The sequence below is a fragment of the Bos grunniens genome, chromosome X, assembly GCF_055505025.1.
Source record: "Bos grunniens cultivar Pamir isolate PY7600 chromosome X, Bosgru_T2T1.0, whole genome shotgun sequence".
NCBI classification, from domain to species: Eukaryota; Metazoa; Chordata; class Mammalia; order Artiodactyla; family Bovidae; genus Bos; species Bos grunniens.
The window spans coordinates 16,929,253-16,952,656 of NC_141194.1; the positions used below are offsets into that span (position 1 = coordinate 16,929,253).

General features: G+C 37.0%; 1 protein-coding gene across 9 annotated transcripts in view; it reads right to left on the reverse strand.

Moving 5' to 3' along the window:
* RPS6KA3 (ribosomal protein S6 kinase A3) overlaps window positions 1–23,404 on the reverse strand; it is a 112,275-nt gene that overhangs the window by 62,752 nt on the left and 26,119 nt on the right. For 8 of the 9 annotated variants that reach the window (XM_086387479.1, XM_086387478.1, XM_086387475.1 and 5 more), the window contains one exon: window positions 19,561–19,617. In XM_086387479.1, the coding sequence (XP_086243605.1) occupies window positions 19,561–19,602 (42 nt within the window). In that variant the 5' untranslated portion in view covers window positions 19,603–19,617. Of the gene's footprint in view, window positions 1–3,461; window positions 3,751–19,560; window positions 19,618–23,404 lie in introns of those variants that run through there. The other variant, XM_086387480.1, reaches the window with a different exon arrangement.

Here is a 23,404-nt window from a genome sequence, read left to right on the forward strand (position 1 = left end):
ACCTATCTTTATGTCACTAAATCAACTGTTACTGAAATCAATCTGTCATAGGAAAACATAGAATTACAGCTTGATAGTTTGTAAAATTGTGTTTTTGCCTTTAAGTATACAGTGAAGCAACTATAATTTTATGGGAAAAGAATTTTGTCAATGAGGTAGAGGAGAACTATACATTATAACCATTATAATTTTTCTGTGAGGCTCACATTTTTACATTTTCTAGCACAACTGCACTTTAACTGATATATGGATATCTGCCCATTCATTGGAGAAGGCAATGGCACCCCACTCCAGTACTCTTGCCTGGAAAATCCCATGGGCAGAGGAGCCTGGTAGGCTGCAGTCCATGGGATAGCAAGAGTTGGACACGACTAAACGACTTCACTTTCATGCATTGGAGAAGCAAATGGCAACCCACTCCAGTGTTCTTGCCTGGAGAATCCCAGGGACTGGGGAGCCTGGTGGGCTGCCGCCTATGGGGTCACACAGAGTCGGACATGACTGAAGCGACTTAGCAGCAGCAGTAGCTGCCCATTCATTATCACAAAAACTTAGCTTGCGTATTTAAAAAAAGTTGTAACAAATTTCATATTTTTATTTTTACAAAGTCCACATTTATTTGATAAAGGTGTACTTGTAGGTAAAATTGTGAGGCTGGCAGCTGGTCTACATCACAATCCTGTATCCTTCATCTACATTCCCCGCACTTTCAGACACTTGGCACTCCAGCCTAGGTGTTCAATCCTCTCAACTTATGAATGGGAATTAATTCATTCATCCATTTAAACATTTATTTATTGAACACCTAATACATGCCAGGCACTCTTCTAATTGTCTGAGACATATGATAAATGAAACAGAACAAAATCTTTGCTGTTCTGGGAGAGACCTAATAATAATAAGTAGTAGTAGTATTACTACTAGTAATAGTAGTTATAGTAAGTTCATCTTAGAACATGATACATACTGTGGAAAAAAGATATTAAGTTGGATAAGAGGGATCAGAAGTGCATGGATGGAAAGAAGGCCTTGCAATCTGAAATAAAAACACCAGGGCAGGCTTTACTGAAAAGACGCTATTTCCTGAAGGAGTTGAGGGAGTCAACCATCTGGGGGAAGAGCATTCCAGGCAAATGGACAAACCAGTGTGAAGGCCAGTGTGGCGCACACAGGGAAACTAGTGTTCGGATCAGAGAGTGAGAAGGAGAGGAAGAAAAGGAAAGGTTCAAGAGGGGACTAAAACTCAGGCAGCTCTTGTACTTTTCCTTCGTGACTGCCTGGTCCTGATGGAAGTGTTTCTGATCTATGACATATTCTCTTAGGGTCCTTCCTTTTTGTTAGAAGGCAATTCAGATTATGGGCCCGGCAATGGCAACCCACTCCAGCACTCTTGCCTAGAAAATCCCATAGACGGAGGAGCCTGGTGGGCTGCAGTCCATGGGGTCGCTAGGAGTCAGACACGACTAAGTGACTTCACTTTCACTTTCCACTTTCATGCACTGGAGAAGGAAATGGCAACCCACTCCAGTGTTCTTGTCTGAAGAATCCCAGGGACGAGGGAGGCTGGTGGGCTGCCATCTATGGGGTCGCACAGAGTCAGACATGACTGAAGTGATTTAGCAGCAGCAGCATGGTGCTAGGTATTAGCAATACTAAGATACTGAAAAGTAACTGCTCTTCAGGAATTTACCCAGGGTTTCAAAAACGTACTACTGGGTAAACACTTGTTGAGATATGACCCTGATAGATAAAACAAAGTCTGTTCAGTTAAAAAAAATTTGTAATTTTTGGAATTTGTAAAGAGTATCATTTTAGACATTATAGAAAAATGGCAGAAGAAAATTCATGGACAGATGGATCTTTTGGTGCTCCTTCCGTCACAGAGAAAGGTCACTTCATTTGTTTCCCAGGACCAAGAAAAGGTCCATAGGTTTTGTCTTAAATGGTCTTTGAGGTCTTTCCCTTAATAGGGAAAAATTAACTCAATGTTTCCTTTCAAGTTGAAAGGGAAAAAATAGAATTTTGTTCTTAAAATGTTTTTTTAAAAGGATTAAAGAAAAGGAACTGAAATTGATGCTGCCTACCTGAGTTATAGAAAACATAATATTTTATCATCCAAACATCAAAAAACCAAACTGGGTGACATTAACTGATTTTAAAGAGTGATTCAACATTTGGCATTATGCCCTGCCTTGTATACATGATTTCCTTTTTCCTCCCCTCCCTTGAATCAGGAAGTGTGTTCTTAAGGCATTTGTATTTTTAAAATTGTTTTTAATATCAGAAAACATTGTTGAAGCTGGAAATAAAACATTTAAATATTCCTTAGTAAAAGTCAATACATAAGTATTTTCTACTCATGGATATGTAATCATTTTGTGGCCTATCATAAAAAAAAAAACTCTGACAAATGAAATTATAAGATTATATATAATCCAAAATTAAACACTGCTTTCTATATAGATACTTATAGTTCTATAATACACATTTTTTTAATTTTAAAAAGATATGCTAATTTTTTGGCTGTGACACATAATTAGGCTGCTTATTCAAGTTGTGGTGAGAAACTACATTTTAATTTATTCTAGATTACAATTTGACCAAATCCAATTTACTTGATTTGCTAATGAATAATAAATATGCTCAACATTTCTCATTTAATCAAATTCTTTAAGAGAGTATTCCAACCAGTTTCTTGAATCTATGCTTGAAAAAAGAGCATTGCTAGTTTCCCAGACTAATATTCTCAATAACTGCTGCAAAGAGCACTAAGTTTTCTCCCAGTCGGGAATCCTGATCAACAAATTTAATTCTCTTTAAAAAGCAGGAGGACAGCACAATTCTCATGGGAAAATATCAAGTTGATTTTGGCATGCTTTTAGATTAAATACAATGCAAATTATCATTCACAAACACATTTTAACAAAGTTATGCTTTAAAAACTGTGCCTACTCCAAGATAAAATTACCTGCTTAAAATATAATTGATTAAAAACTTCAAATTTTTGAAAGAACTAATTTCAACAAAACTCTGCTTTTAAGTTCTTGACTTTAAAATAAGACATTCTCCTACAATGTTGCTTTCATTATTATTACATGGTAATCTTGTAAATATTAGTACGTTTCCAATTTTGTTCAGGCCTAGTTTAATACTGAGAGTTACAGTCATCTGTTTTATAATACAAAATTATACACACTAACAAGATAAAAATTACTTTAGCACTAAAAAGCCAATGTAAAATAACTGTAGAAAATACACAGAGTTGAAATGTATAATATAAATAGCTGGTTTACTTTAAGCAAACAGAAATAGCATCCTTTAAATGTTCCTTAAGAACTGGTTTTGAATTCTGAAAAGCTACTTAAAAGAACATATAAAGTAAAATAATTGTTTAATTAGTGTAATTATACTTAGCTCCAACCGAAACATTTTAGTCTTTAAAGAAGTTGAACAAAGCTTACCTGTATAGAGCGAACACGAAAAGACAGAAATTTAAACATGGCTACGAAACCATGATGGTGATAAAAGAATTTCTGACGGTAAAACTTAAGTTAGAAAGGGAAGGCCAAGCCCCTGCAAAGTTTTTCCCTACCAGCTGTTCCGGCAATTAGAAAATTTCCTGTCAGGCGGGTCCCGAAATGCTAGAGAAAGAGGCCTGACAATTTTCCTGTGGTAAAAGAAAGGAGAACCGTAATGGCGAGGGCACTAATGTAGCTGATAGGTAGGGAGGCCAGAACAGGAAACCAAAACAGATTTGCTGATAGCAAAATCCTGTTGAAATGTTCATACGCCTGGTTCCCAGAAATCTGGATGACTTTCACAACCAGTAAAATGAACATTCTTTTATTTCAGAATCCTGAGATAGGTTGGTATTTCTTAAGGTATTTCTTAACTATATGACACTTTAAAAGCAACGGAAACTAGTCAGCACTGCTAAAATAATAAGTCATCCATTCACATGTGAAATTTTACCCTGTGTAATGTTTATACACACACTCCAAAAGACAGTTTCAAGACTACTTTAAGGTCACATGTAGACATGTAATGGGTGTTCCCTGTCAACGAGGAAGAGTTTCCGAACTATGGGAAGAAAATGACCACATGCAAGAAACTTTTTGATTGTGATGTAAGGACAGATTCTTCCTATCTTAAATGAAAGTAAATTACATTTAAATTCTTATTGGTTTCCTAACATCAATTATCAACCAGGTTAAAGACTTCAAGGCCCACAGTTAAAATTCACATTCCTAGCTGATAAAATCTAAATTAAAAAAAAAAAGTCCACTCCCTGGGTTATTAGTGAGCAAAAGGAACATTTACTGAAGTAAATCTGGAAAAGAAAGAAGGTTGAAACTACTGTACAACCCCCTACTCCATTTCATCCTCAAATAGCTTCCAGAAGTTCTTCTAAGGTATTTTTGCTTTGAGAAATATTTTTTAAAGTATGCCAGTATTCAGACATGATCACTGAGACAGTGTCATTTAAACAAAACCAAACGACAGAAGCATCAAGATCTGTGGGGAAATACTCTATTTAACGTACACAATCTATGTGGAACCAATAAAAACCTCAAATGTTAATCTACATAACCTGTACCGATTTCATAAAAATCACCGAATTTTCAAGAACTGAAGAGCATTTAGAAATCAGCAGGTTTGCTCCAAGCATGAAGGAACTACGGTGAAGGGAGGCACATATTTGATGACAGAGCTACCTACCATGAGAGCTCAGTGCTGCTGTCCTGTATTGAGCAAACATTAGAGGGCCTATTAGGTGTTTGGAGAAGGCAATGGCACCCCACTCCAGTACTCTTGCCTGGAAAATCCCATGGACGGAGGAGCCTGGTAGGCTGCAGTCCATGGGGTCGCTAGGAGTCGGACACGACTGAGCGACTTCACTTTCACTTTTGACTTTCATGCATTGGAGAAGGAAATGGCAACCCACTCCAGTGTTCTTGCCTGGAGAATCCCAGGGACAGGGGAGCCTGGTGGGCTGCCATCTATGGGGTTGCACAGAGTCAGACATGACTGAAGCGACTTAGCAGTAGCAGTATTAGGTGTTACAGATACCATGTGAAAGGCCACGGCTCTTTCTGCTAGATCAAATTTTTATGGCCATGTTCTATAAATGACCTAATACAGTTGAAGAATTAAAAAAAAATTACTCCATTAGAAAAATTATTCTATGTAACCAAACATATTAGAATCACCTGGGACTCAAACAAATAGCCAAGATAAAATTTTCAACTGTGCCTGGGAAACTGCATGTCTCTTGATTAAAAATGCATATCTTAGTTTTTCAGCAAGGAAAGCACTTAAAAAGTTTTCCATCAAAAAAAAAAAAAAAGTTTTCCATCAGAACATAAACCCTCCCATCTCCCAAAATCAATTACTTAAGGCTCCTTACAATACTGCAAAAGGGCAGCAAGGCCAGGACAATCACCCAACACTGAACCAGTCTCTCAACATGAGGTGCTTCTTAAGACTGTCAAGAAGAGGCAAACGTCATGGTTATTCTACAACCAACTAAGGTGCACAAAACAAAACAGGAGTGTCCCCATACAGAGCAGTCACCAACTCTACTCTTGTAACATTTAAGAACAGGAGCAACCAAATAACCTTTTTTGAATTTAAAGGGTTGGTCTAAATTGGCTTTAATGACTAGTGATGCTCAGGTTAACAATTCACATTTTACTGTGAGTTATGCTTTTTAATATTACCCCTAAAATATAAAGCAATATTTCAGACACCAAAATCTGAACTAAGTCTTCCTCAGTTGAAATGATACCTTAATTAAAACAGCATGGTACTGCTGTATAAAAGATAAGCATAGCGACAGAAAAGAATGGGACGCTTTACCTCTGAGGGAGATGTGGTGGTATTTGGCTACCTGTTTAGAAAATGCAAGCATAAAGGAAAACATTGATACAAATTTGGTTATAAAATTTAAAAACTCCTTTACATCAAAAGGCACCATAAACAAAGTTAGAAGAGTAGCTCAATATATATCATTGAACAATTGCTTTACTTGGGTGTTAGTTATCTCCTAACCAGAACAAAAGCTCTTAAAGTCCTTCAGGACATTGTTTATGGCATTTATCAGTGTTTAAGCATATCCCATTGTCCCTACCAGATTAATCTTTGGAACAGGCACCATACTTGCTTGTATCCTTATAGCAAACACCACATAGGAGAAACTCAAATAACGGCTGCCCAATTAAGTATCATATACTGAAGTCTGAAATGGACACTACTTGTGGTTGTACCCATGAAACTAGATACTATTGTTAATATTCTCCTGCCTCTAACTTTTAACTATCTTTAAATTTATCTTTTAAAATTTTCAGCTAGTTTTTTATTTTTATGTCTTATTGGTTTTATCATTCACCTTATTAAAGTAACTTTCATTATAAAAATTATGCATGTCCAGGATAGAAAGCTTAAATAATAAAGATAAACAAAAAGGAGAAAAACAAAAGAGGGGAAAAAATTCACTATGTCAATGCTTTCTAGTTTTTTTCTTTTTTTTTTTAATTTTTTTTCTCTTTTTTTAAAAATTTTATTTTATTTTTAAACTTTACAAATTGTATTAGTTTTGCCAAATATCAAAGTGAATCCGCCACAGGTATACATGCACACACTTGAACCATACTACAGAATATTATCATTTTTTTTTCTGTAGAGGGTCAGAAAATACAGCTTTGCAAGTCATACTGGTGTCAACACCGCCACTGCAGCAGGAAGAAGAATGGGTGACGTTGTGTTCCAATAAAACTTCATTAACAAAAATAGGGGGCAGGTCTCAGGTATAGTTTGCTGACTCTTGTTTTCTATTATTAAATCAGCCTCAATGTGTCACTAATGACTGCAGAGGATTCTACTATATAAATTCCCTGGGGTGGTGGGTATTTGATCTATATCACTGGAATGTCTCCATGTTTTGTGTACATTCACAGTTTATCAGAAATAATTTCTATAAATGGCACTGTATTTCTAGAGGTAGTGCATTCGAAGTTGCTTCAGTCATGTCTGAATCTTTGCAACCCTATGGAATGTAGCCCACCAGGCTCCTCTGTCCATGGGATTCTCCAGGCAAGAATACTAGAGTGGGTTGCCATTTCCTCCTCCAGGGGATCTTCCCAACCCAGGGATAGAACCTGGGGATCCCATGTTGTGGGCAGATTCTTTATCGATTGAGCCACCAGGGATGGAACCTTCTAAAGGAGTATACAGCATTTTAAAGTTTCTTGATCCTAACTTATTTGGCAAGTTGTCCTCCAGGAAGAATGTAAATAATAATGAGAGAACCATACCAAGACCTCAGGCAAGGGTAAACTACAGCCAAGCAGGGGCAGTCAAGGGCTAAATCTGGTCATGCCCATCACTATTTACCTAACAGCTCCTGCTGGTTTTGCCCTACATAATGGCTACCGCTGACATGAGTGGTTGCCACAAAGCCCACGTGCCACAAAGCCTAAAATACTCACTACCCAGCCCTTTATAGACACAGTTTGCTGACTCATGGTCTTGAGTCTTCCAACAGAATGAGCAGCAAATGCAAAAGCCCTGAGATTAGGAAATCAGCTTAATGAACTCAAAACACAAAGGAAAGACCTTGGTGGCTAGAATGTGTGAACACCAAGGAAAGAGAAGGAAATGGGGAGGTAGGTTTGGGCCACATCAAGCAGGGTTTTACAGACTATTAAGAAGTTTGGATTTGATTTCCAGTGTAATGGGAAGCTAAACTGCCTCATTTTAGGCAGCAGCATCAATACTGATTCCCAAAATCTGTAAGCCCTTTTTGGCTTTTTCCTTTCTAATCTAATTTCCTTCCCCTTCATATTTAATCCATCAATAAATTCTACATATTTTATCTCTGAAATATACCTCAAATCTGTCTGTTTCTATTTCCTCTGACACTGTCAGTACAAGCCATTATCATCTAGTGCCATCTAACTGATTTTCCTTTTTCCAAATTTCTCCTATATAATCCTTTTTATTCACAGCAGCCAGAATAATTTTAAAACAGAAATCAGGCTGGGTCATACCCCTATCTAACATGCTTCAATGGCTTCGAATTCCAGACTAAAACTCAAATTTCTCATAGTCTATGGAGCATAAAGCAAACATTAATAAATGCTACCTTGATCCTAACTTGGGAATACACTCAGAAAATCATTCAAATACAGTTATCAATATTTGGGTTTAGACATATTTTAATCATGATAATATGAGACAACTTCCTCTTTACTAAAAGAAGAATGAATATTGAATTTTGTAAAGTGTCTTTTTATTATCTATTAATATAATAAACTTAGTTTTTCTCCTTTGACTCACTGATTTGATAACTTAGATCAACAGATGTCCTAATATGCTTGCATTTCTGGGAAAATTCCATTGCTTTACTATAAATCTGTATTTGATTTGTAAATTTTTAGAAGGACTTTTGCATCTGTATTCATAAATTAAATTGGCACAATTTCCTTTTCTGTGTTCTTTCATTTTCAGGGCTCTGCTAACTTTATAAAACAGTCTAGAAGGTGATACAAATTTTTCATATGTTTTAGGACAATGGCAGTACATATTAGGAGAAGGCAATGGCACCCCACTCCAGTACTCTTGCCTGGAAAATCCCATGGATGGAGGAGCCTGGTAGGCTGCAGTCCATGGGGTCGCCAAGAGTTGGACATGACTGAGCGACTTCACTTTCACTTTTCACTTTCATGCATTGGAGAAGGAAATGGCAACCCACTCCCATGTTCTTGCCTGGAGAATCCCAGGGACGGGGGAGCCTGGTGGGCTGCCGTCTCTGGGGTCGCACAGAGTCGGACACGACTGAAGCGACTTAGCAGCAGGAGCAACACATATTCTTTAATAACTTAAAGTTCTCCCTTCCTATGGGTAAAGTCATAGTTTTTCCATATTTTCCTAGATGAAATCATTCAGGTTTTCTTAAAAAACACATATTTCAGCAAGACTTTCATATTGGCATAGAGATATACTTCATATGAAAGTGAAAAAAGTGTCAGTCACTCATTCGTATCCAACTCTTTGTGACCCCCTGCACTGTAGCTCACCAGGCTCCTCTGTCCATGGGATTTCCCTGGCAAGAATACTGGAGTGGATTGCCATTCTCTTCTCCAGGGCATCTTCCTGACCCAGGGATTGAACCCGGGTCTCCTGCACTGCAGGCAGATTCTTTACTGAGTCACCAGGGAAGCCCATACTTAGTACACTATTATGTTTTTTTTTTAATCAAATTTAAGGAAAACTTCAAGCTTACATAATAGAATAGTATAACAAACCCTGATGAATCCAGCACTCAACTATAACGATTATCAACTCATGGCCAATTCTGCTTGAAATACTCACTTCCCCCCACTCTCATAACTAATTATTTTGAAGTAAATCCCAGACATTATAATATTTCATCTGTAAATATTTCAGTTGTTATAATGTTTTAATCTCCTTCCTATCTGTGGTTATATCCTATTTTGCTTTCCTAATGTTGTGCATTTCCTTTTGTTTCTTATTTTTCCTGTTTTCTAATTCATCAATTTTGGAATTTAAATTCTTCTCTGGCTTTTTATAGGTTTACTGTGTAGTTCTTTTTCCAGTTCATTCACTGAATTCTCAATTCCTTTATTTGAATTCTCATTAATAAACTTTTTTCAAGTATAATTCTAACAATATTATTTAAGATACTACTATATGCTAAGAACCATGTTTCACATGAAATTATTTCAGTTACTTCTCACCGCAATGAGATAAGTACTGTTATCCACACTACAGATGAAGAAACAAAAGGTTAGAGAGAAGTTAAGGAACCTGCTGCCCAAGTTCAGAAGTGGGAATGGCTGCGATGTTGTTGGTAGGAGCACAGGCAGGCAATTATATCTGGGGAAAGAGTGTGTATATGTATGGCCAGTGGCTGACGTAGGCCAGACACCAGGAGGTGCTAAACCTTTTGATATGACCCTGAAGGAATACAGCTCAGTAGAGGGTCCACAGCAGAGTTTCTGAACACTTTTTCTACACTACACATTATATTTGTCTGGCAAAACCTGAACTCTGGTCAATTATCAACCATCTTCATGACTCTATGAGAGCTGAACTCTGCTGGAGAAAAATCAACTGCTATAATAAAAACTTAACATGTTCTTAACCAATTCCTTCAGATACAGGGTGTTTTTTGTTTTTTTGTGTTTTTTTTGTATGAATCAAATTTTCAGATATTTAAGTATAGGGGAAGAATTCTGTAGCACACATCCATTAGTAAAAAATGTTATAAAATGTTAAGGTTGTAAGGTTTTAAATCAGAAATGGGAAATAAGTTTCATGACCATCAACCTGAACCAAATGGTAGTGGCTTCCTTGAAAATGGAGAGGGGTTGCTTCTAAGGCCCTGTCTCAATGGAAAGCACACTGTATTTCACTCACAACATCTCCCCTGAGCATGATGTAAGAGCAACGGGGCAGCACCAGAGTCCCAGACTGGCATCTTGCAGTAGGCAGCAATATACCCTAGGCAGTATTGCTGGTCTCCTTATTCATTTTTTCCTGCTTAGCCTGGAGTTCTTTTCACTTAGTCATTTTCATCTAAAATGGGTAAATTAAGAGATCCACTCAAGTACAGAGGTTACAACTTTCAATACACCAGTATTTCAGGTTAACTAAATAAACCATTCCCATTTCAAAAGAACTTAATCAAATGAATATTCTTTCTTTCCAATTATGGTTTGGATCACTCAAACTCTGAAAAATGAGTATTGTGATAAGCAGACTAGAGCAGAGGAGAAGCAAATTTGGATCAGGGGGATTATATGAGTTAGGCAAGTTATGATTTTTTTTTTGAAAGGGAGTGTGCATGTGTGATTTTTAAAAGCTCTTAGGGGAGGAGAGAAGGGACACTAGAAATTAAAAATAGCCCTGAAAGAGGGTGAAAAATGTAGTATAGGAAATCTTACATGCTCGGAAATTTTGTCTATTATACATATACTCCATTTAATGCCACCATGCAGTGCTAATTATAATACTACTTAATCTCAGAAATATTTTTCTAAGTGGCATATACTTAAATCTACTAGAGCATATTTTCCCCATGCTCTAAGTGCTAAAATATACTCTCAGCCTATGAGAGTTAGAACCACAGACAATACTCTACACAGTCAGTAAGTGTCATCAATGTATCACTCCACAAATGCTCACTGCCAATGAGCACTCTATTGTACTTTCCTGTGTTGAGTGGGTTATTCACTGACTATTATCTACTCTTCTAGGGCTTCTCTTTCTGTAGTTTGTATTTAACCCATAACTTCAAAAGCTACACAAGTGTGTGCTGGACTTATGGCTATGAGTGTCATTTCTGGATGTTCAAATCCAAGTTTTAAAAGAGTTTGAGGGAACCTTGAAGGACATGGAGGAAATCAACAGGGAACTGGTGAAATTCCCTTGATGCTGTGAAGGCCATCAAACACATCACTGCTGCCTTAGGCATGTGTAGACATTGGAAAAAACTATGTCCCATCAGGAGACGTGAGAAGAACAGGACACTGCCTATGTACCTCTACCTGTGTCCTTCACAGGGTGCTGCTCTTTAACTTGGCATCTAAGGTCATCTATGACCCATCTCCATTGTATCTTTTAAAACCATTTTTACCACTGCTACTTTTAACAAGCTTTTTCTAATTCTTGACAATCATGCATGTGACTCTGATACAAGAGCTACAAAAGACTGAGTTGATATATAGTACTTAGGACTGTAGTAATATAATACAAAGTTAATGTTATGAGCAATTCACATACACATGGCCATTAGAAATATACAATAAAAGGAACGGAAGGGCCAAAGGACCAAATTAAGAGAAAGTCATTTCTCAATTTTGTCTGAAGCCAGGTCTACTGTCAGCCACAAAATTACTGGATACCACCCTTGTTTCTAAAAGGCATACTTTCTCCCTGGTGAATAGTCTGAGAGAGCAGGATCAGTCTCTGGGAGGAAGAGGACAGGAAAATTAACACTTATTGGGCTCTTCCTTTGTGCAAGGTATTTATTTATCTCCTTTAATTCTCAAGCCTCAGAAGAACCTTTGCCTGCCACTGTAAGAACCATCAAGAGAATTATTTCCCCACTAAACAAGAAACTGCTTTAGAGATTCCTGGATGATTATGGAGACTCGAACAGCTCAGACGCCCTATTTCCTCAGCATGGATCATCAGAGCATGGAGTCCTCTGACCAGATGAGAAAAGATAGAAAATTTTGGAGTCCAGGAAGGTATCCTCACTTGAGGAGCTATATAGTAACTTATCTTCTACTATGAAGGCAATCTCTCTCTCCCAGCCTTAGCAGAATAAAGGATAAAAATAAAGTCTAACAGGTAAGGGAGAAGAACAAAATACACTGGCTAGAGCAAGTTAACTGGTGATAAATTCAATTAATTATACATAAATATGAATTAACATGCAAAGATGGCTATTAAACATGCAAAACTTCATTAAACTTCGTGGGAAATAGATGGGGAAACAGTGGAAACAGTGTCAGACTTTATTTTTTTGGGCTCCAAAATCACTGTAGATGGTGACTGCAGCCATGAAATTAAAAGATGCTTACTCCTTGGAGGGAAAGTTATGACCAACCTAGATAGCATATTCAAAAGCAGAGACATTACTTTGCCAACAAAGGTCCATCTAGTCAAGGCTATGGTTTTTCCAGTGGTCATGTATGGATGTGAGAGTTGGACTGTGAAGAAAGCTGAGCACCGAATAATTGATGCTTTTGAACTGTGGTGTTGGAGAAGACTCTTGAGAGTCCTTTGGACTGCAAGGAGATCCAACCAGTCCATTCTAAAGGAGATCAGTCCTGGGTGTTCTTCGGAAGGACTGATGCTAAAGCTGAAACTCTAGTACTTTGGCCACCTCATGCGAAGAGTTGACTCATTGGAAAAGACTCTGATGCTGGGAGGGATTGGGGGCAGGAGGAGAAGGGGACGACAGAGGATGAGATGGCTGGATGGCATCACGGACTCAATGGACATGAGTTTGGGTGAACTCCGGGAGTTGGTGATGGACAGGGAGGCCTGGCGTGCTACAATTCATGGGGTCGCAAAGAGATGGACATGACTGAGCGACTGAACTGAACTGAACTGAACCATGCAAAAAAGGCAGAGGTACCAGAGATCAAATTGCCAACATCTGCTGGATCATTGAAAAAGCAAGAGTTCCAGAAAAACATCTACTTCTGCTTTACTGACTATGTCAAAGCCTTTGACTCTGTGGATCACAACAAACTGTGGAAAATTCTTAAAGAAATGGAAATACCGGACCATCTTACCTGCCTCCTGAGAAATCTGGATGCAGGTCAAGAAGCAACAGTTAGAACTGGAGATGGAACAACAGACTGGTTCTGAATTGGGAAAGGAGTACATCAAGGCTGTATATTGTCACCCTGTACTTATATGCAGATTACATCATGAGAAATGGTGGGCTGGATGAAGCACAAGCTGGAATCAAGACTGCCAGGAGAAATATCAATAACCTCAGATATGCAGATGACACCACCCTTATGGCAGAAAGCAAAGAAGAACTAAAGAGCCTCTTGATGAAAGTAAAAGAGGAGAGTGAAAAAGTTGGCTTAAAGCTCAACATTCAGAAAACTAAGCTCATAGCATCCGGTCCCCTCACTTCATGGCAAATAGATGGGGAAACAATGGAAACAGTGAGAGACTTTATTTTGGGGGGCTCCAAATTCACTGCAGATGGTGACTGCAGCCATGAAATTAAAAGGCGCTTGCTCCTTGGAAGAAAAGGAGGACCAACCTAGATGGCTTATTAAAAAGTAGACACATTACTTTGCTGACAAAGGTCCATCTTGTCAAAGCTATGGTTTTTCCAGTAGTCATGGATGGATATGAGAGTTGGACTATAAAGAAAGCTGAGTCCGAAAGAATTGATGCTTTTGAACTGTGGTGTTGGAGAAGACTCTTGAGAGTCTCTTGGACAGCAAGGAGATCAAACCAGTCAATCCTAAAGAAAATCAGTCCTGAATATTCATTGGAAGGACTGATGCTGAAGTTGAAACTTCAATACTTTGGTCACCTGATGTGAAGAACTGACTCACTGGAAAAGACCCTGATGCTGGGAAAGACTGAAGGCAGGAGGGGAAGGGGATGACAGACGATGAGATGGTTGGATGGTATCACTGACTCGACGGACATGAGTTTGAGCAAGCTCCGGGAGTTGGTGATGGATAGGGAAGCCCGGCGTACTGCTGTCCATTGAGGTCACAAAGAGTCGGACATGACTGAGTGACTGAACTGAACATGCAAACATTCCTGGGGCAAGGAGATGGAGGAAGGTGATAACTACCTGTTTATTCTGGTACGGATCAATTTAATTAGATAAATTTTCTAATATTTTATTAGACACATGAAAGACATAATTGTACTTCAAGTACATATAGACAAGAAAGGGTTGAACCTTCAGAAAGGCAGAAGAAAGGAAAACAGCAATAAATTCTAGAAGATGGAAGAAAGGTGGATTAAGATATGGGAAGGAGGCAGACTGCAGCGCAAAGAACAGAAGGAAGAGCAGAAGAGATGAGGTGTGAAGAAGTAAAAAAAAAAAAATTCAGCCAGGATGAAACAACTCTCCCAACAAACAGAAATCAGGGGACATGTTTAAGAGACATCACAGGGGCAGCTCCATGTCAAGAAGGTCTGAGTGAAGGTTAAAAGGTCAAATAATGCAAGGCTTATATAACCAAAAAGTAGCAGTACCTAGTGTTTCCAATACCCTTTCAGCTCTATTCATTGTTCCCTCTGGTATTTATATGACAGCTAATAACTTTATACTATTTTCTTCTGACTCACCAATTTCAGTTATTACCTTTAGACATCCTATTATAGATGATAACTCATAACACAAGCTTTGGTTAAATCAATATTTAGTCTTTATAAATATTATGACTATGCAAACACTGTTCACTACTTGAAGGAATATACTATAGTTAAATTTCTCGTACACATTTTTTTTTTAGTTAATAGTTGTTTTGCTTTAGAACTTGCTTTCTTTTCTTTGTACCTATCTCAAATTCTTCTCTTTGTATCTCAAGTGAATTTTCAATACTCAAAACCTATTGGATAATTCATAACTTCTAACATCTTCTCCCCCGAAGACAGCCCTCCTGGAATCATCTTTCTGCTTCAATCTGGACTGAGGACTGTCTAAGTGGACTGAATGAATTAATCTTCTAAGGCATCCTTTATTCATCATAATGGGAAGGAACTTTCTTCATTGTGCTTTTGCAAATGTTGGGTCTTCTGTTGCCTGAATTTCTTTGCTTTAGTTAACAGTCTTCTACTGTTGGCAGAGCCCATTTTCTAGGAACTTCCAAAGAATAGGTACATGTCTGAAAATATCTTCCTTGAAAATCATTTTCACTAAGCATTTCAAAGGCATTGCTCCTTGATTTTCAACTTTCAATGCTGAAATGTCTGATACTGTTCTTATACCCACTCCTTTATATATGGTATAAAAAAAAAAATCTCTAAAAGCTTATCTTAGTCTGTTTGGGCCACTCTAACAGAATACCATACAGTGGGTGGCTTATAATAAACAACAGAAATTTATTTCTCACAGTACTATACACCAGGAAGTTCAAGCCCAAGTTGCCAGCAGATATGGTGTCTGGTACGGACCTGTTTCCTGATTCACAGATAGCCATCTTCTTGCTGTGTCTTCTCGTTACACAGCAGAAGGGGTGAGGGAGTTTTCTAGGGTGTATTTTATAAGGGTCCTAATACCATTCATGAGGGCTCTGCCCTTGTGACCTAACCACCTCCCAAAGGCCCCACCTCTAAATATCATCACATTGGCTTCAACATATGAATTTTGAGGAAACACATTTAGCCCACAGCAAAACTTCTCTTTATCCCTGGAGTTTTGATATTTTATAAGGACCCTTCTTTAGAGTAGGGTGGTCTTTCTGGTTTATTTTAATTATTATTATTATTAACAGGCTTTCAGTAAGCCATTTTAATCCAGAGACTCATGGTCCTCATGTTGAAGGAAAAAAACTTTTTCTGTTATTTTAGTATTCTATCTAATCTAAGAGCATGATTATCACTATAACAAGAAAGAGAAAGTGATGCCAATTAAAATGTGTCACACCTTCAATCATAACAAACATTCTGATTTCAAAGATTATTAAGATACAGGGGAAAATATGTCTCTCATGCTACTTCTTTCCTAATTTCTTCCCCTCCATTTCCCCACTGTCTCTTTCTGGAATTCCTATTAGGTAAATGTTAGACTGCTTCTCTTTCATTTTCTCTCCTATTTTCTCTTTGTCTTATTCTATTTTTTGAAGTTTCCTCAATTTTAGCTTCTAAATATTCTACTGAAATATAAAATATTATCACATTTTTAATTTCTAAGAGTTTCTTTTTCTAACTAAAAAAATAGCATTCTACTTCTGATTTAGAAAATCAATTTCACCTCTTAGCATTCAAAGGATATTAATTTTTCTTTTTCCTGCATTGTCTCTTTCCCTTAAGATCTTATTCTTTCACGTTGGAAGCCTTTCTTAAGTATCTGGTGATATTTGGCTTTTAACTCATATTTAAGAGTGAGGCACTAAGAAGTGGACCAAATATTCTGGAGCTTGTCAACTGGTAGGCTTTCTTGTAGGTTATCTGGCCAAGCAGCCAGCCTTTACAATAAGATCTCCCAAACGGCAATTATCTGAAGGTCTTTTATCAGGGATCATTGTTTCTTCAGGAAAGGTGACTCCACTCTCCTGTATGGAGGATATGGTCTTGGCTGGTGAAATGGGTAGCGGTAGGGGATCACAGTGCCATTGAGGAGTAGCCTTTCACTTGATCTCCCTGTTTCCAGCCCAGTGTCTCATCCCACTTACTACTATGCTTGGGCTTCCCCATGTCTGGAGCCTCTCTGGTTAATTTTTCTCTATGAAATACTTTCTGTCTCTTCCAGGGGTAGGAGAGGGGATACAGTGAAGGCTTTTTATGTCGACATTCAACCAATCACTATTTTCAGCCTGGGCCATACCTCCACTTTCCATAGTACTAGATGACCTCATTTTTGAGCTCTTCTGGGGCTCTGGAGCCCTGAACAAGGTTTCCTTCATGCTGATATACCCCTTACCAGCATGTAGGTCCTATAACTCCATCTTTTTATGATTCTTTTATCTGCTTTCCATATTTAAATATTGTGGTTCAAATAACTGAAGTCTTCTAATTTCAAAGACCACTTTTCTGTTTTTTATTCTCCTTGTTGTTTAGAGTGATAATATCTCAGAGAAGAGGACAAAAACAGCTTTATTTTGCCATTTTAAAACTACAAGTTTCCCTTATATATTTTTGTGTCTCTAACAAGTTAGCAGAGTTCTTGGCACCAAACAGACCTTCATTAAATACTTCATTAATGAATGACTAGATATAGTCAGAGTACAGACTCAGCTGCTCTAACAAAAAGACCCCAAATGCAAAGGCTCAAACAAGAGAAGTGCCTATTTTTCTCTCACAGAGCATTTCACAGGTACAAGGCTAGGTTAGAGTGAAGAAGTGTCGCTAGGTCCTTAGGTCATTAAGGATCCAAGTTTCTTCTTTCTTGTTATTCTATATCCATTCTATAGTTTTGTTGTGGCCAAAACTGGCTAATCATCACACTCTGCATTCCAGCCCATAGAAGGGGGGGTTCAAAAAGGGGTCAACCAACCTACAAGAAAGTCTACCAGTCCCATACATAGTTACTATCTCACAGTTTCTAGGGGCCAGGAATCCAGGCCGCCCAACATGTGAGCTTGGAAGCAGACCCTTCTCCAGTCAAGGTTCAAATGAGACTTTAGCCCTAGCAAACTCCCTGACTGTAGTCCATGAGAGACCCTGAACAAAAGGACGCAGTTAAGCCATGCCCATATTCCTGGCCCACAGGAACTGTGAGTTAAAAAATGTATGTTGGCTTAAGCTACTAAGTTTAGGGTAATTTGTTACATATAAAATTACTGTTGCTGCTGCTAAGTCACTTCAGTCGTGTCCAACTCTGTGCAACCCCATAGACGGCAGCCCACCAGGCTCCCCCGTCCCTGGGATTCTCCAGGCAAGAACACTGGAGTGGGATGCCATTTCCTTCTCCAATGCATGAAAGTGAAAAGTGAAAGTGAAGTTGCTCAGTCGTGTCCAACTCTTAGCAACCCCATGGACTGCAGCCTACCAGGCTCCTCTGTCCTTGGGATTTTCCAGGCAAGAGTACTGGGGTGGGGTGCCATTGCCTTCTCCGAAAATAACTACTACAACATCTCAACTTTCACTATTTAACAGTAACTGACAAAAACATGTAATTGTACATTATAGGCAAATACAATTTAAAAGGATAAGGTTAAGAAATATTTGATAGTCTTCTGGATTTAATATCATTAAGTAAATATTAAATATTAGGCTTTCATCTTATACCCGATTCCTGTAATGGGGAATGATCTCAACAACTTAACCCACATTGCTGGTAGTTTCTTAGTCCTGCACTTTTTCAACCTATCTATCTCTAGAATGCAATCTTCTTTCAGATGTAAATGTCGCTAATGCTTGGAGTACTCAGAGGGAAAGTATGAGCCATGTATGTAGAATATCACAATGGAAAATGATTTGATTTTATACTACAGAGAATAAAAAATTTGAAGGTTTTCCTTCCAAAGGAATTGTTGTGCAAGAAAAACAAGGTGGCTGATGGCAGAAAAATCAATATTAATACTTGTTTTTATATTTGCTTACATGCTAATAAAGATATACTATAGACCAATGAAGTAAAATCATCCAAATAATCTGGGAGGTGCAGAAATCTAGACCAAATCTGAAGGCAGCCTCAGGCACTAGGCTCTACATGTTAGCCAAGACTTAATTCATGCGTTCCTTTAATTAACAAGCACTGATGGAACATCTACTGGGTACTGGATGGTGGATATATGGATGTAAAACCAGGAATAATAATAAATAATGTAAAACAGTAAAAATAATTGTCTTATATACAGAACAAAATGATGATAATAACTAAGCTGCTAGCGATGGTTATCTTGTAAGAGGAGACTATTTATTTATTTGTTTCTTTAATATTTACAGAGTGCCTATTATGTACCAGGCATTGGTCTAGGTGCTGGGATTCAGGACTGAATTAAAAAAGCAAGATGAGGAAACGGTGAACAATGATTTTCAACATTAAACATCTCTAAAAAGCATGACCATTTATTTATTTCACCAATAAATCTATGGTTAGGTTCTTTTTTTTTAAAGCAAGATTTAAGTTACTAACGAAAAACTTTCAACAATATAAAGTCTGTCTTTATAATCTGTCTTAAAATCAGGCTTGTCAAACAGCTTTTAAAAATATCACTGGCATATTCAAGAATGTATTTTGGTAAAGTTAATGTGAAAGCATCAATAAGTTTCCAATGTTGTAAAATCATTACTTTGCCCAGTTTAAAAATAAGAATGTTTAAGTTTTATGATATCTGATTTATCTATATCCCTATGATACAATATTTTACTTACAGTTTGTGGATTAATCTCTTCCTCTCCCATAGGTTCATCCATAATTTGCTGTCCATTCTGTGAAAAGCATAGCAAGTAGAAAGTTACCAAAACAGATTTCACATCAGTTCGAGTCAAACGAAGGCAGACAAAAAAAATCATATAGGAATATTTTCACTCCTAAAGGGTTCTAACGAAATAAAGAACCACCATTTAAGTATGCAGTTGCCAATTTGCAACAGGTTGTGCTTCAAAAGTTAATGTATAAATTGATGTTTAAAATTATAAAAATATTTTTCCATGGAAATGATGTAATAACTGATGGTTACCTTTCCAGGTAATCCCTGGCAAGCCCTTGAGTTTATTTTAATAGTTAAATGCATTACAATGGTCTTATTTAAACCTCACCAAACATCATTTACAATAGTTTCTATGGCAAAACACATTCTGAATTCCAACTCCATTGATAAACAATCAGGACAAATGATTAATTATTGGGGGGAAAATTAAGCTAAATCTCTACATCAATAGAGATTCCAGATGGATTAAACATTTAAGTGTCAAAAAGTAAAATTATATAAGCATTAGAAGAAAACACAGGTGAGTACTACTTATAAGGTAAGAAGGGTAGAAATCATAAAGGAAAAAATGACATTTGAATCCATAAAAGTTTAAAATGTCTCTGTCAGACATAAAAAAGATAAAGACAAATTGATTACAAAAAAAAAAAAATAAAAGCAACATATGACAAAGGGTTGGTATCCTCAATACATAAAGAACTTCGTTTTACAAACCTGTAAGAAAAAACACTGAACTTCAACAGAAATGAGCAATAAGGGAAAAAAACAGTTCAGCCTTAGTACTAATCAAAGAAATGTATTTAACTGAAAGATACTTTTGACTTTCAAATTGGTAATGATTTACAGAAAAAAATAACACCCAGTGCTAATACAGGTATGGGGATAAGAACACTCTGGATATACTGCTGTAGCAAGTGTAAACCAGCACAACCTTTCAAGAAGGCAATCTAAGCCTGTATTTAAAAAACAAAAAAGACACATAAAACTTTGAAATGTCTCATCATTTCAACTTTTTAAAAAAATAGACATGTGTGCAAAGATATACATATAAGAATGCTCACCATAACTTTTTCCAAAAAGAACTCCAAATTGGAAACCTAAATTCCTAACAATAGAGAACTAGTTAAATATATTATGGTACATCCATATAATGGAATACTATGCAGTCACTAAAAATGATGATAAAGATGTAAATTTATTGACATGGAAAGACACTCACATGTAATAAGTGAAAAAGCAGTTTACAAAACAGTATGGATTGTAATGATCCCATTGTAAATAAATATATACATGTTTTAATGTATATATTTGTATGGGAAAAACTCTGGAAGGATATACACCAAAATGTTAACAGTGACTATCTCTGAGTGGTAGAATTTTAGACAATTTAAATTGTCTTGCTTATTTGGATTTTCTAATGTGTCTACAATGTCTACAATGAATATGTATTATTTGCGTAATTAAAAACAAAAGCAAAAGTCAGGTATACGTAATGTCTTCTCTAACTCCCTCACTGGAAAAAGGAGTAATGCCCCTGGCCACTTGTTAATTCAACAAAGTACAAGGATCTAAGCTAACCATCTTTAGAGAATTATCAACTAGGAAATAAAAGGTAGGCATCCACTACCCCATATCCCACAAGAGACATCTGGTCTGAATTTGAACTCCTCTTTGTACTCTCCCTATCTCTATTTATTCATCCATCCATTCATCCATCCGTTTCATTTCATTCATGCTATGTTCTAGGCACCAAACTGGAGATGAAAACTTAATGAAACATACCCTCATCCTAAAGATCCATCCTACAGCATCTCATAGGTTTACTGACCCATAAAAAGGGCAACTTCCATTTTCAAACACTCATAGAGTATGTGCCAGGGTTAGGAAATGCCCACACAAGATTACAAAGCACAGAAATGGTGCCAAAATACAGAAAAGGAGGAAGCAGGTATAAAATCTTTATTTTCTGAAGACACTTTCAGAGGCTATGTATTGTCCACTCCTACGGTAAGGACTCAAATAACACCAGGATACATCTTTCTCTTATAAGCCACAACCATTTATTCAACTGAACACTGATCATTTTTATCCAAATATCCCAGAAAAACCTTTAAGGAGCTCTTAAGAACACTGGTTTTGGAGTCAGACACCTAGATTCAAAGTCCTGCTCTTACACTGATTATGAAGCCTTGGACAAGTTATTTAAACTATCTAAGCTCTTTCTTCATATGGAAAGTGGAGATTAAAAAGTCTTATCTTCAGAGAGCTTTGAAGACTAAATAAGATAATGATGTAAGACCTGTCAGTAAACAATCAAAGTTAGCTATTTTAATTATTGTCAAAATTCAATCACTCCCTCTGCAGCCCACCAATTTGCTACTTCTCCAGCATTTACTGTCTCAGTGAATGGTATCATCATTAATCTAGGAGCCCAAAGTAGATTTTCTCACTAATTGTACATAGTGCTCTCCTCCTATTAACACAGATCTACTCAATGGCTCCCCATTATTTGGCTTTTAGAACCCTTGGTTTAACTTGAGCTACATTTATACTTTCCATGCGAATATAATTTGAGAATCATCTGTTCCTTGCAATTTTCAATGCAAAGAATCACAGCTTGTAACTTACTTTTATGTATAGGACAAACAGCACTAAAATCTGAATTGGTAGACCAGGGGTAGAGTCCTAGATCTGACACTTAAAAAGCTTTATGATTTGGGGCAATTCAGAGAGTCTCCTGATTCATTACTTTATATCTGTTCAAAATGGGGGTACCTGCCCTGTCTACTCAAAGGGTTGTCGTTAAGCTCGAAAATGAGATAACTCATAAGAAAATACATTATAAACTGTAAGAAGCTGTACCAACACAAATTACTATTATTAAGGTAAGGTAGGTTCAAGAGGATAAAATAATACTGCATAAAGTCATTTTGATCTTAGTTTTCTGTTCCAAATACACAAACATACTCATATTACTATATGCTTAAATTCTTTCTATCCCCTTCTCACCTATGAACAGTATCAGGACAAGAAAGTACTATACCTCACTGGGCAGCTTACTATACTATTTCAGGAAAAGCACTGACTGCTAGATAATGCTCTTCTTCATATAGTAACTTTCCTCAAATGCAAATTCTTTTTAAGAGGATTACTAATACATGATGACTAACTTGTCTGTACTCTATCTACAAAGTCATGGAAGTAAATCTACAGCTGTGACCATAAACTCAAAGAACACCTCAAGTCTGTTCTTTTCTAGATAATTCAAGTTCCTTCAAACACTCCATTTAGAAGATCAGACCACTTTCTTTTCTGAGCATGCAACCAATTCATCTTAAATGGTGGTATAGAGAATTGTGCACAATTAACTGTAACCTTGATATAACCAATGCAGAGTAAAGGGCATATCACCTCCCTTGTTCTACATAATACACTTATATTAATGCAGTTCACAAATGCATTATTTTTGGAATGTCCACAACACATTGCTGAGTCATACTATTTCTTTCTTGTTTTCTGTTGGTTAAATTCTTGTTTTCTTCACTTACACTGCAACTAAGCCCCCTATCCTCTATCTTGTACTTGTTACTTAGTCTTAGAGTCTTAAATTTTTTTATTCATCTTTTTCCAGTTCTGATTCATTGCTACAACCTCTGTAGATTAGATTCCAACTCTGTCAATCAGCTTCTTCACTATTTTCAGCTTTATGTAATCCATAAATTGTACAATGCATTCTCTTTTCTGAATTTTCCACCCGGTTGATACATACAATATACTAACAAAGC